Here is a 12,882-nt window from a genome sequence, read left to right as displayed (position 1 = left end):
CAACAATACTGGTTCTCGATGGAGAAGGCGCCAGCTTCACTGGTACTCAAGAGCAAAGGCACCAACTCTACTGGGACCTGAGGGAGAAGGTACCAACCAAAGAGCCTATAGTGGAGCAAGATAGACCACTCCTGCTAAATGCAATGGGCTGACGTGTAGTACGCAACGGAACAGAACGTGGACCTTTTTTTCATCCATTTCCGTAACCGGACCCGACCCGACCCGACTCGCAGTGTAATCAATGTTGGGGGGGAACAGTTTGTGTTAATAAATTTTATATTCTGAAAATGAGGAGAAGATTTTTACCAAATAACTTTTATTTTTTACGAGGATGTTTCTGTAAACGGCTTCCGTCTCCACACTATTATCCTATGGGATCTTTGGTGTGGAGACGGAAGCCGGTTATTGAAATGGGGCCTTAAATTACCCATGAATCTGCCCATGACCGTACTACGTCTTTTTCGTCGAGTGGACCATCTTGCTCGCTATAGGATCTTTAGTACCAACTCTGCTGGTAATTAGGAGATGTACTGTACACTGTACTGTACACTGACAATGACAATTAAAATTGAATCTGAATCTGAGAGAGAAGTTACCAGCTCTACTGGTAATTGAGAGAAGGTGCCAACTCCACTGGTAATTGCAAAGGTACGATCTCCACTGGTAATTGGGAGAGAAGGTGCCAACTCTGCTGGTATCTGAGGGAGAATACACCCTCTTTACTGGTAATTGATAGAGAAGGTATCAGAGGAAGAGGACTTAACTTTCTGCTGCCTTTCCCCACAGTGGAAAATTTTGATTCTGCTGTGGGGGGACGTTTGTGTTGAACTCTATAATGTGTTGTGTCCATTTTCTTTCTTTATTTAATTTTAACCTTTTTCTATGGTTTGTATGTAAATTTATTATTTAATTTATGTAAAGCACTTTGGTGTCAATGCAAATTGACTTAAAATGTGCTATATAAATAAAGCTATTATTATTATTATTATTATTATTAAGGTACCAGCTCTGCTGGTATATGCGGGAGAAGGTACCATCTCTACTGGTAATTGAAAGAGAGGTACCTGATCTGCTGGTATCTGAGGGAGAACACACCAACTCTACTGGTACATGAGGGACAAGGCACCAACTCTGCTGGTAATTGAGAGAGAAGACACCAACTCCACTGGTACCAGAAGGAGAATACAGCAACTCTGCTGGGACCCGAGGGAGGACCCCCCATATCACAGGCAGACACGCTACTATTGTAAATGGGATCACATTGAATTTCACTAAGCAGGCAAAAGGTTGCTGGTTCTGCAGCTGCCGACTGCCCTATGGCCGTTTTTCTCACGTGAGCCCTAACAGTGGACTCCTCCCTTGCATTAACATGCATCACCCTGCAGCATACATCCTTCCCAGCCTGGCAAAACACAGATCAATTGCATTCTCTGCCTCTTATACCTCTGTCCAGCCGTGATCTAAGAGTCAAACCTGACACCTTCTAGGCACCCACTTCTCCGCATCACTTGACGCGACTTCTTCACACACGCATCAAATGGAGTCGATATGGCAGTTTATAACACTTGAAACAATTCTCCAAAGCATGCAGTTTCTTTGATCATTTGTACAAAATCTCTGCGTACTGCAGAATTTTTTAAAAAAGTTGTTTAAAAAATGTTTCTACAAAAAGAGAAGTTCCGTCTTATTTCCCTTTTTTTCCAACTCTGGTCATTGTAATCAATGTTCCTTGTATTTGGGGGAAACTAAAGCGAGTGATCTCACCAGAGGGATTCTGTCAGCCAGATTACAATGCTCATTCAGAGAGAAGTCTCTGCAACCTGTCTCTGAGCAGATACCTCAACGTCCTGACCAAACCAGAGACCATTTAAGAATAAATTCATGTAGAAAAATGGAGCTCTCTCTTAATGGAGGCAATGTTTTGCCATCACCATCTTCCTGAGCAAGCACGGGGTGCAAGGAGGTAACAAAAGGTCAGGGAAAGCTAAGAAGTAAGTCTCCTGCTATCTGCACAGAGCTACCTACAGGGAATGTACTGAGTACTATGAATCACTATCTTTAGAAAACGTTTCTTTTTTACCAGGTTTTGGGCAGAAGGATTCCTATCCACATTCTAGGATTCCCGTCCGTAATTGGAAAATTCCCATCTATTCTTGTGGTTCCTGTCCATAGTCCATGGTTCAGTCCTGGAGACTTTCTGTACACACTCAATGTACATGTCCAGGATTTGAGAGTTCCCATCCACAACATAAAGTTCCTGTCCAGTTTTACATTCCCATCCAGAGTTTCTAAGTTCTGGTCCATAATCTGGGGTTTCTATCCAGGGTTTAAGAGTTCTTCCCCTGGCCTACACTCTAGATTTATAAAAAGCAGATCCTAGAGGAGCTGCAAAGCCAATTCAGACAATGCCATTAGTCTGCTGTGTCTTAATACTCCATTGAGCAAGTCAACGTCCATCACACTCCCGCAGTTACCCATTCTTCTGTAGTATCCAACGGGATATCAAGTGGCATTGGTATTGTTAATCTTGTACTGAATTCACTTTGTTCAATGTGATTCAGCCAGATGGAGATTAGGGGATTGTGGAGGAGGATGAATTCAGGGGATTGTGGATGAGGGTGAATTCAGGGGATTGTGGATGGGGGTGAATTCAGGGGATTGTGGAGGATGAATTCAGGGGATTGTGGTGGGTGAATTCAGGAGATTGTGGAGGGTTTTCAGGGGATTCTGGAGGTGGGTAAATTCAGGGGATTGTGGAGGAGGGTGAATTCAGGGGATTGTGGAGGTGGGTGAATTCAGGGTATTGTGGGTGAATTCAGGGGATTCTGGAGGAGGGTAAATTCAGGGGATTGTGGAGGTGGGTGAATTCAAGGTATTGTGGAGGTGGGTGAATTTAGGGGATTGTGGAGGAGGGTAAATTCAGGGGATTGTGGAGGTGGGTGAATTCAGGGGATTGTGGAGGTGGGTGAATTAAGGGAAAGATTTGGCAGTGAATTCAGGAATGGTGAACTTGAGGGGGAATCAATTCATGAGGCATGTGATGGAGCAAAAAATCCAGTGTCAGGGAGGGTGGAAGCTCATGGTGAGGGGAGGGGGGGGGGTGGATTCTATTCAGGGCATATTGGTAGGAAAGGTGGAATGACTAATCAGCTTGCTTCCCAGAGCAAACAGTGGATGGGATTGTCCCAGCATGTTCTGCCCCTGGCTAGGAACCTCGCATGACCACACACTAGTTTCATTCTCATTGCAGCAAGGTGTTTCTACAAATAAAATCAGTGCTTTGTTAAACAAGACATCACTGTCACAAGCTCAATCCATTGTTCTCACAGCCACCGGGGAATGGGGGAAGTGTAGGTGAGGAAGACTGTCTGCTCAGCAGGAATGTGCGTGTTCGTCATGGGTTGTAAGGAAAATGTCAAGCGCAGAATGCCTCGTAGGCTTCCTTCCCCCCACCAAGGGAATGTCAACAAAGTGCCGGTGGTTTCCATCAGTTTGAGTGTTAAAGTCTTGGACCCATCCATTTCAGGGTCCATTCTGTAGGTTCTAGTTTGACCAACTGCAATGACTGTTCCAGACTGATGCTCCAGCTGAGGAGTTAGAGGAATGGAGAGAGAAGGACAACATAAGGGAAATTCTGGGGATGCGAGAGGATTGGAAGTGAGGGCAGGGGAGAGATAGACACAAGAGCAGTCAGGATCCAATGGGGAAGGGGGGGGAAAAGAGAGGAACAAACAGCACAGAACCCTTGGATCTGAACTCAGGGCTCAAGCAAACCATCTACGACCCACATCAGGACAGTTCTGTTTCAGTTTTCCCACAGCAGTGGAGCACGCCATTGCTGTTCACTTTCACTGGGCTGAAATCAAAACGATCTCCCACGTGCACAAAGATCACCAGAACTCAAGGCCGAGACCTCCTCCCATCACTCTCCAACTGTCTGCCAATGGAAGCCGAGACAGAGGGGCCGCTATCTCTGCCTCATACCTCCTGCAAGGCCAGGGTAGGAAACCTACAGGACAAATCAGGAGATCAAAGCAGGAAGGATGGCCATAAAGATGTCCAGTGGCCAGCGGAGCATGTGCTTTGTGGATCAGCCACAGCAGGAAGGCCGGTGCAGTGGAAGGATTGTTTTTGGGTTGTGTGTTTTTGGTGGGGGTGGGGAGGGTCGGGGAACAGGCCAACTGCTGCACTCTGTGCTTTACGGTCCTGAATCCCCCCTTCCTGCCGGCTGCTTCAGGTCCATCCTTCGCTCCACGGCCTGCAGTAGGCGCTCCGAGTACTGCTCCAGCAGAGCCAGCGTCTTCTCGTCTTCAAAGCCCTCCTCCCCCGCTGGTGGCCGGCCGGCCTGCCTCGACCTCTGGCCTGGCCCTTGGGCAGATAGCTCAGGGCCTGTTGCTGGCTGCTGGAGACAGTCCAGTTCCTTCCTCACAGAGGAAAATGTTTCATAGAGAACGGCTCTGATCTGGGAGCTCTCGGCCGAGGGGTCTTTGTCACTGGTCACCTGCAATGGATAAAAACGAACATAAGGAGCAGACCATCATCCATTCCTAAGCTCCACCATTCTAAAGATCATGGGTGATCTCGGCCTCAGCTACACTTTCCTGCCTGATCCCAGAACGATTGTCCACCTTCTTGCCCATAGCAAGAATTTCATTGTCCTATCTGGGACATATGACAATAAACTCTCTTGACTTGACTTGAAAATGGACAGAGGATTCCAAGAGTCACAACCCTCTGAGAGAAAAATAAATCCTCTTCTTTCTCCATCTTAAATGAGTGATCCTTATTCTGAAACCCTGCCCCCTGACGCTAGATTCTCCCATGAGAGGGGTTACCCTCTCTGCATCCACTCAGCCAAGCCCTCCCTTAAACCCGCTTACTTTTCAATAAGACTAATCAATTCTTCCAAACCACAAAGAGTCTAGAGACAGAAGCAACTATAGATGTAGACCCTCCCAACAAGTATAGATCTAACTGGCTCATCATTTCTCACTTGAGACGACAATCCCTTCATCCCAGGGATCAGCCCAATGAATCTTCTCTGAACTGTGAGTGTGGCCCTTTTTTTAAATAAGGAACCTACACCTGTACTCTGCACAGAAACAAGGAACTGCAGGTGCTGGTTTACACAAAAGGCCACAAAGTGCTGGAATAACCCAGCGGGTCAGGCAGCGTCTCTGGAGAACATGGAGAAGAGATGTTCGGGTCAGGACCCTTCTTCAGACTCAGTGCTGTGGGCGTGGTCGTACCAACAACCCTCTGCAGTTGAAGCAAGGCGTAGACACAAGGGATAAGCTGTGTCAAGCTGGAAAGGGTACAGAGAAGATTTACGATTATGTTGCCAGGACTAGAAGGTCTGAGCTATGGGCAGAGGTTGAGCAGGTTTGGAGAGCATGAGGATGAGGGGTGATCTTATAGAGGTGTGTAAGATTATGAGAGGAATAGATCGGGTAGATGCACAGAGTCTCTTGCCCAGAGTAGGTGAATCGAGGACCAGAGGACAGAGGTTTAATGTGAAGGGGAAACGATTTAATCAGAATCTGAGGGGTAGCATTTTCACACAAAGGATGGTGGGTGTATGGAACGAGCTGTCAGAGGAGGTTGAGGCTGGGACTATCCCAACATTTAAGAAACAGTTAAGACAGGTACATGGATGGGGCAGGTTTGGAAGGATATGGACCAAATGCTGGCTGGTGGGACTAGTGTAGCTGGGACATGTTGGCCGGTTGGGGCGAGTTAGGTCAAAGGGCCTGTTTCCACACTGTATCACTCTATGACTAATTTTATTGTGTCCCTGAGGAGGGGAAACTGCCAGGAACTGTGCCATCCCCACCAAAGGAATTAGCACTGCCCTAAGAACTGAACGGCATCTAACCATCCTGTAATGGTAAAACAGCTGCCACCCATCCTGGTACCCACTCAGGACACACCTGGCAATGGATAACACTCACCATACGGTACAGGTTCAGGGCTCGCTGTAGACAACTCTGCAGCTCATTCACGAGGCATTTACAGCTCTGAAAACTGACTGCTGAACCTGCCAAGAAAACGAAAGGGGAATTCATATTAGGTACCGAAGAAACCTTTACACTGGAGCAGAGAATAATGGGAGAGGTCCTTCATGTTGCACTCTGCAGCACAGAATTCCCACATATTGAGCTACGAATCCACCAAAATGCAATTCAGCCTTGCATTCTCTCATTTCCATCGAGTTTGTGTGCTGACAGACCTCGTCCCAATGTGAGCATCCCACCCCTTTTGCCAAACAGCCTGTTTCTACACTGCATCTCTAAACTAAACTACGCTAGGTGGACGAGGAAGGGCGAGTAAAAGAGTAGAGGAGAAAATAAATGGTGCCTTAAACTGGAAGCCTTGATTGCAAGAAAACTAGGGTAAAGCAAACTGGAGCAGGAGGAATTGGCAAATAACTTCAGACAGCACAGAAACTGGCCCTTCGGCCTACCAAGGCCATGCCAACCATCAACACAGTACAACTACGATGGTGGGAGACAGCTACATTAATTCTACACTTCTCCCATTTTATTCTCCCCACTTTCCCATCAACTTCCCTCACTTTCCAGGACTCATCTACACATCAGAGCCGTTTAGGTTTGCCAACTTTCTCACTCCCAAGTAAGGGAAAAAAGATCAAAAGAGGGTCAAATTCCCGACGGCAATTTGTTGACCGACTCGGCCGTGGCTGGGTGAATGATGAGTTGGCCCGGGTGCTGGACTGCACACAAAGCCCAGCCGGCGGGCCAGCTGAGGAATTTTGGCCCACGCGACGTTGCGCGCAAAGTCCGGCACCCAATCCAACTCATGAACCGATGATCGGCCATGAGAAGGAGGGGTGGTGGCGTCGGTGGTAAGCGAAGATCCGAAGGTCGGACAACTGGACGGGCTGCCGACCGATGGGGCCAAGTTAGAGGCACTGCTGCTGCACTCCATGTGCTGCACTACATCGGGACAGGTGAGGCGGGGCCAGATACAGCACTCCGACCCGACAGTCCCCTCAACCCGAGTAGTAGCAGTCAAATATGAGATAAGGGCGGTCCCATATGGGACAAACCAATTTAGCCCAATATACGGGATGTCCCGGCTAATATGGGACAGTTGGCAACCCAAGAGCCAATTCACAATGTCTAATTCACCTCCTAGCTCCAGGAAGCGGGAGGAACCTGGAATGGAAGGATTCTGAAGGGCCTGCTCTGCAATGGACACGTGCATCCATCAACTGAATCATGGAGGCAAAAAACGTCAACAAAGTCAAACATCACAAGACTGGAAAAGGGAAAGGGGAAAGGCTGGGGCTCCATTCATACCTGGCTCCTTTGCAAAGGTCTTCTCAGTCAATGAAGGAATGGTTGCTGTTATGGCTGCAGCCACTGCCTGGCTACTTGTTGCTGGATATTTGAGTGAAGCATCCAAGGCTTCTTTCTGCAGCCTGCCACACCTGGGTGCAGAAGGACAAAGGGAAGAGGCCGGCTGACGGGGAGATTTAACGGACGTCCCCACTTGCGGCTCATGTGGACCTTGTGCGGAGGAGGGCTGTGGTGTTGACGGAGTGGCTGCCTCCTGCCCGGGTGTACACGCACTGTCCCCCTTTCTCTCCATTATGTCTCTATGTGTGTCGGACCCATCGGCCAGGAGGGACCTCCATTTTGTTCCTCCTGATAAATCCGGCAATGTGAAGGGCTCAGTGATGCAGGGAGTCTTCGATTTGATCGGTGATGAGAAGGAAGTCCAGGAAGGTCTGTCAGGCAGTGATTTGGGGAGATCGAGGAACAAGTTAGCCCGTGTGCCAAGAATTAATTTAGGTTGAGAGTTATTAGTCGGGGAAATTGCTGAGCTTGTGGGCTGCTGGAGCAGTGGCTTGGAGCCCACGGACTCCCTCCAGATCTGCCTCGTCGCCTCCTGTCTGTGAGAGATCTCGCTCTCGACATCCACGTTTACCGAAGGCGAAGTCCTGGGTGACAACTCCAGAGGTTGTCCGTCAGCCCCGCTCTCCACAACGGACGTATCCTCACCATTCCCGGCGAAGTTCAAGCCGTCTCCCATTGAAACACTGCGGGACATTTTGGCCATGGAGCTGGTAGTCGGGTTCATGTAAGACTTCTGTTTCGCGCTCTTTCCTTGCCCGCTCTCCTTTGCCAGTAATGGCGATGGGACATCCACCTTGATGGCAGCAGGAGGCAGGGTCCGTCGCTGGTTGACCCTGGTGTCCTTGTCAGGAAGGGTCGATGAATGAGAGTGCACCTTCGCAGAAGTGACCGCAGATGTCCCACTCATCACGTAAACTAAACAGGACAAACACAATGGTAATCATAAGGTCATAAGTGATAGGAGCAGAATTAGGCCATTTGGCCCATCACGTCTACTCTGCCATTCAATCACGGCTGATCTATCTCTCCATCCGAACCCCATTCGCCTGCCTTCTCCCCATAACCCCCAACACCCGTACTAATCACAAATCTATCTATCCCTGCCTTAAAAATATCCATTGATGGCCTCCACGGTCTTCCACAGATTCACCACCCTCTGACGACAGAAATTCCTCCTCATCTTCTTCCTAAAGGTACGTCCTTTAATTCCGAGGCTATGTCCTCTAGTCCTAGACATTCCCACTTGTGGAAACATCCTCTCCAAATCCTCTCTTTCCAAGCCTTACAATTAATTAAAAAACAGAAATGACCAAGGGCTGTGCCACTGAACCAATCTCATTGCTGTTCCTCCCACTAGTGCATGGGCTTGCACTATGTTCTAGCATTAGCCAACCTCTCTCCCATGACAGAAGCTTTACTCAGCCTAAGACCAGTGAGGCCGCTATACCATATGATTCTCATCAGGACAATGGTGATCTTTCTGCAAGGGCTGTGCTCTTGATCACAGGAGATCTAGATCAATACAGGACCTGGTCACCATGACTGATCCTCATCAGTACAGCACCTTCAGTGCCGAGAGATCTGCGTCAGCGTGGCTCGCTTCATTTGTTCAGGAGTCTCTCTGATGGAAGATCCTTGGTAATTTCTCTTTGTATTAACCATATAACCATATAACAATTACAGCACGGAAACAGGCCATCTCGACCCTTCTAGTCCGTGCCGAACACGTATTCTCCCCTAGTCCCATATACCTGCACTCAGACCATAACCCTCCATTCCTTTCCCGTCCATATAACTATCCAATTATTTTTAAATGATAAAAACGAACCTGCCTCCACCACCTTCACTGGAAGCTCATTCCACACAGCCACCACTCTCTGAGTAAAGAAGTTCCCCCTCATGTTACCCCTAAACTTCTGTCCCTTAATTCTCAAGTCATGTCCCCTTGTTTGAATCTTCCCTACTCTCAGTGGGAAAAGCTTATCCACGTCAACTCTGTCTATCCCTCTCATCATTTTAAATACCTCTATCAAGTCCCCCCTTAACCTTCTGCGCTCCAAAGAATAAAGCCCTAACTTGTTCAACCTTTCTCTGTAACTTAGTTGCTGAAACCCAGGCAACATTCTAGTAAATCTCCTCTGTACTCTCTCTATTTTGTTGACATCCTTCCTATAATTAGGCGACCAAAATTGTACACCATACTCCAGAATTGGCCTCACCAATGCCTTGTACAATTTTAACATTATATCCCAACTTCTATACTCTGATTTATAAAGGCCAGCATACCAAAAGCTTTCTTTACCACCCTATCTACATGAGATTCCACTTTCAGGGAACTGTGCACAGTTATTCCCAGATCCATCTGTTCACCTGCATTCTTCAATTCCCTACCATTTACCATGTACGTCCTATTTTGATTTGTCCTGCCAAGATGTAGCACTTCACACTTATCAGCATTAAACTCCATCTGCCATCTTTCAGCCCACTTTTCCAACTGGCATAAATCTCTCTGTAGACTTTGAAAATCTACTTCATTATCCACAACCCCACCTATCTTAGTATCATCTGCATACTTACTAATCCAATTTACCACACCATCATCCAGATCATTGATGTACATGACAAACAACAGTGGACCCAACACAGATCCCTGTGGCACCCCACTAGTCACTGGCCTGCAACCTGACAAACAACCATCCACCATTACTCTCTGGCATCTCCCATTCAGCCACTATTGAATCCATCTTGCTACTCCACCATTAATACCCAACAATTGAACCTTCTTAACCAACCTTCCATGAGGAACCTTGTCAAAGGCCTTACTGAAGTCCATATATACAACATCCACTGCTTTACCCTCATCAATTTCCCGAGTTTTCAAAAAATTCAAGAAGATTAGTCAAACATGACCTTCCAGGCACAAATCCATGTTGACTGTTCCTAATCAGACCCTGTTTAACCAGATGCTTATATATATTATCTCCAAGTATCCTTTCCATTAATTTGCCCACCACTGACGTCAAACTAACAGGTCTATAATTGCTAGGTTTACTCTTAGACCCCTTTTTAAACAATGGAACAACATGCGCAGTATGCCAATCCTCCGGTACTATTCCCGTTTCTAATGACATTTGAAATATTTCTGTCATAGCCCCTGCTATTTCTACACTAACTTCCCTCAATGTCCTAGGGAATATCCTGTCCGGACCTGGAGACTTATCCACTTTTATATTGCTCAAAAGTGTCAGTACTTCCTCTTCTTTGAATCTCATGGTTTCCATAGCTACTCTACTTGTTTCCCTTACCTCACATAATTCAATATCCTTTTCCTTGGTGAATACCGAAGAAAATAAATTGTTCAATATCTCCCCCATCTCTTTTGGCTCTGCAGATAGCTGTCCACTCTGACTCTCTAATGGACCAATTTTATCCCTCGTTACCCTTTTGCTATTAATATAGCTGTAGAAACCCAAAGCAACCTCATATCTTCTTTTAGCTTTTCTAATTTCTTTCTTAAGATTCTTATTACATTCTTTATACTCCTCAAGCACCTCATTTACTCCATGCTGCCTATAATTATTGTAGATCTCTCTCTTTTTCCGAACCAAGTGTCCAATTTCCCTTGAAAGCCATGGCTCTTTCCAATTTTTACTATTTCTTTTCAACCGAACAGGGACATAAAGATTCTGTACTCCTAAAATGTCACCTTTAAATGTCCTCCATTTCTCTTCCACATCTTTCCCATAAAACAAACTGTCCCAATTTACTCCTTTTAAATCCTTTCGCATCTCCTCAAAGTTAGCCTTTCTCCAATCAAAAATCTCAACCCTAGGTCCAGATCTGACCCTCTCCATAATTATATTGAAACTAATGGTATTGTGATCACTGGTCCCAAACTGTTCCCCAACGCGTACCTCTGCCACCTGACCCGTCTCATTTCCTAGCAGGAGGTCCAGCACCGCCCCTTCTCTAGTAGGTAATTCTACATATTGCTGCAAAAAACTATCCTGCACACATTTTACAAACTCCAACCCATCCAGCCCATTTACAGAATGTGTTTCCCAGTCTATGTGTGGAAAATTGAAATCTCCCACAATCACTACCTTGTGCTTACTACTAATATCTGCAATCAGCCAATCTGCAAAAAGCCTTACATATTTGCTCTTCCAATTCTCGCTCCCCATTTGGCGGTCTATAATACACCCCTATAAGTGTTGCTACCCCTTTCCCATTTCTCAGTTCCACCCAAATAGCCTCCCTAGACGAGCCCTCTAATCTATCCTGCCAAAGCACTGCTGTAATATCTCCCCTGATAAGCAATGCAACACCTCCACCTCTTGCCCCTCCAATTCTATCACACCTGAAGCAACGAAATCCTGTAATATTTAGTTTCCAATCACAGCCCTCCTGCAACCATGTTTCACTGATCGCCACAGCTACATATTTCCAGGTGTCAATCCAGGCTCTAAGTTCATCCACCTTTCTTACAATGCTCCTAGCATTAAAATATACACATTTAAGCAACCCACCCTCTCTTATTCTCTGTTTATTGTCTTTTTCTTCTCTCTCCCCTACATTTTGGGTCAGAGTGCTACCATTCTCTGCCTCCTGCCTCACACACTGACTGCTAGCTTTCCCAATTCGAGTCCCTCCCCCCAACCATACTAGTTTAAAGTCTCCCCAGTAGCCTTTGCAAATCTCCCCGCCAGGATATTGGTCCCCCTCGAGTTCAAGTGCAACCCGTCCTTTCTGTACAGGTCGCACCTTCCCCAAAAGAGGTCCCAATGATCCCAATTGAAATCTTTTGTCTATCATCTCCTCTTTATCAACACTCCTCAGCTAAACTGGCGAGATGACTAAAACTTGAGCGTCAGTCGGTCTTGAGAATTAGCCTCCGCCAAGAATGCTCATCCCATTGCTACACAGCAGTGGGCTGAGCTTTGCAATGGGAGCCTTGGCAATGGCCAATTCTTGAGCATATCAATGCCTTTTATCCTTTTCAAAATTATTTGCAACACTGTTCTCAGGACTGCGACTATCCAAGGCACATCTAAACAGGAGAGCTTTCTCTCGGTAATTCTTCTTTTGGATGGAGTCAAATTAAGAGCTTTTTTTGTGGCATTTGGACACCCATACAGACAAGTCCTGATTCTCTTTGGTGCAAACATTTCCAGCATCGTTCTCTTCCTTACCTTCGTGAATCAAGTCGTGGACGGATTGGGATTTTCGGATGGACGGACTAGGGGAGACGACCGGACTGGGGATTGCTGAGGACGACTGTCCTTTCACTGGTGCCGCCAACACTTTCCGCGTCTCCAGAGCCAGGCTTCGTTTCCTCTGGGTGTGCGTCGTTCGGGCATTTGCAGGAACAACACTGCATTCCGTTCTGGGTGAGGCTTTCGCTGCGGGGTTATCTGGGGCCGAGTTCAACACTGAAAACAGTTTTGCCACGAGCTGTCGAGAAGGAGAAGGTAAACAAGGTGATAACTTGGCAGAGATG

At 46.9% G+C, this 12,882-nt stretch overlaps 1 protein-coding gene across 1 annotated transcript in view; it reads right to left on the bottom strand.

Annotated features, from left to right (window-relative positions):
* Positions 1-2,159: 2,159 nt before the first annotated feature.
* The window catches only part of mapkbp1 (mitogen-activated protein kinase binding protein 1), a 216,876-nt gene continuing 206,153 nt past the window's right edge, over positions 2,160-12,882 (bottom strand). The window contains exons 28-31 of the mRNA XM_033026649.1: positions 12,575-12,836; positions 7,323-8,297; positions 5,952-6,037; positions 2,160-4,501 (exon numbers count right to left, since the gene is read on the bottom strand). Coding sequence (XP_032882540.1) covers positions 4,199-4,501; positions 5,952-6,037; positions 7,323-8,297; positions 12,575-12,836 — 1,626 coding nt within the window. The 3' untranslated portion in view covers positions 2,160-4,198. The remainder of the gene's footprint in view (positions 4,502-5,951; positions 6,038-7,322; positions 8,298-12,574; positions 12,837-12,882) is intronic.

Source organism: Amblyraja radiata, chromosome 9 (genome assembly GCF_010909765.2).
Source record: "Amblyraja radiata isolate CabotCenter1 chromosome 9, sAmbRad1.1.pri, whole genome shotgun sequence".
Taxonomy (NCBI): Eukaryota; Metazoa; Chordata; class Chondrichthyes; order Rajiformes; family Rajidae; genus Amblyraja; species Amblyraja radiata.
This window is presented reverse-complemented; position numbering and strand designations above follow the sequence as displayed.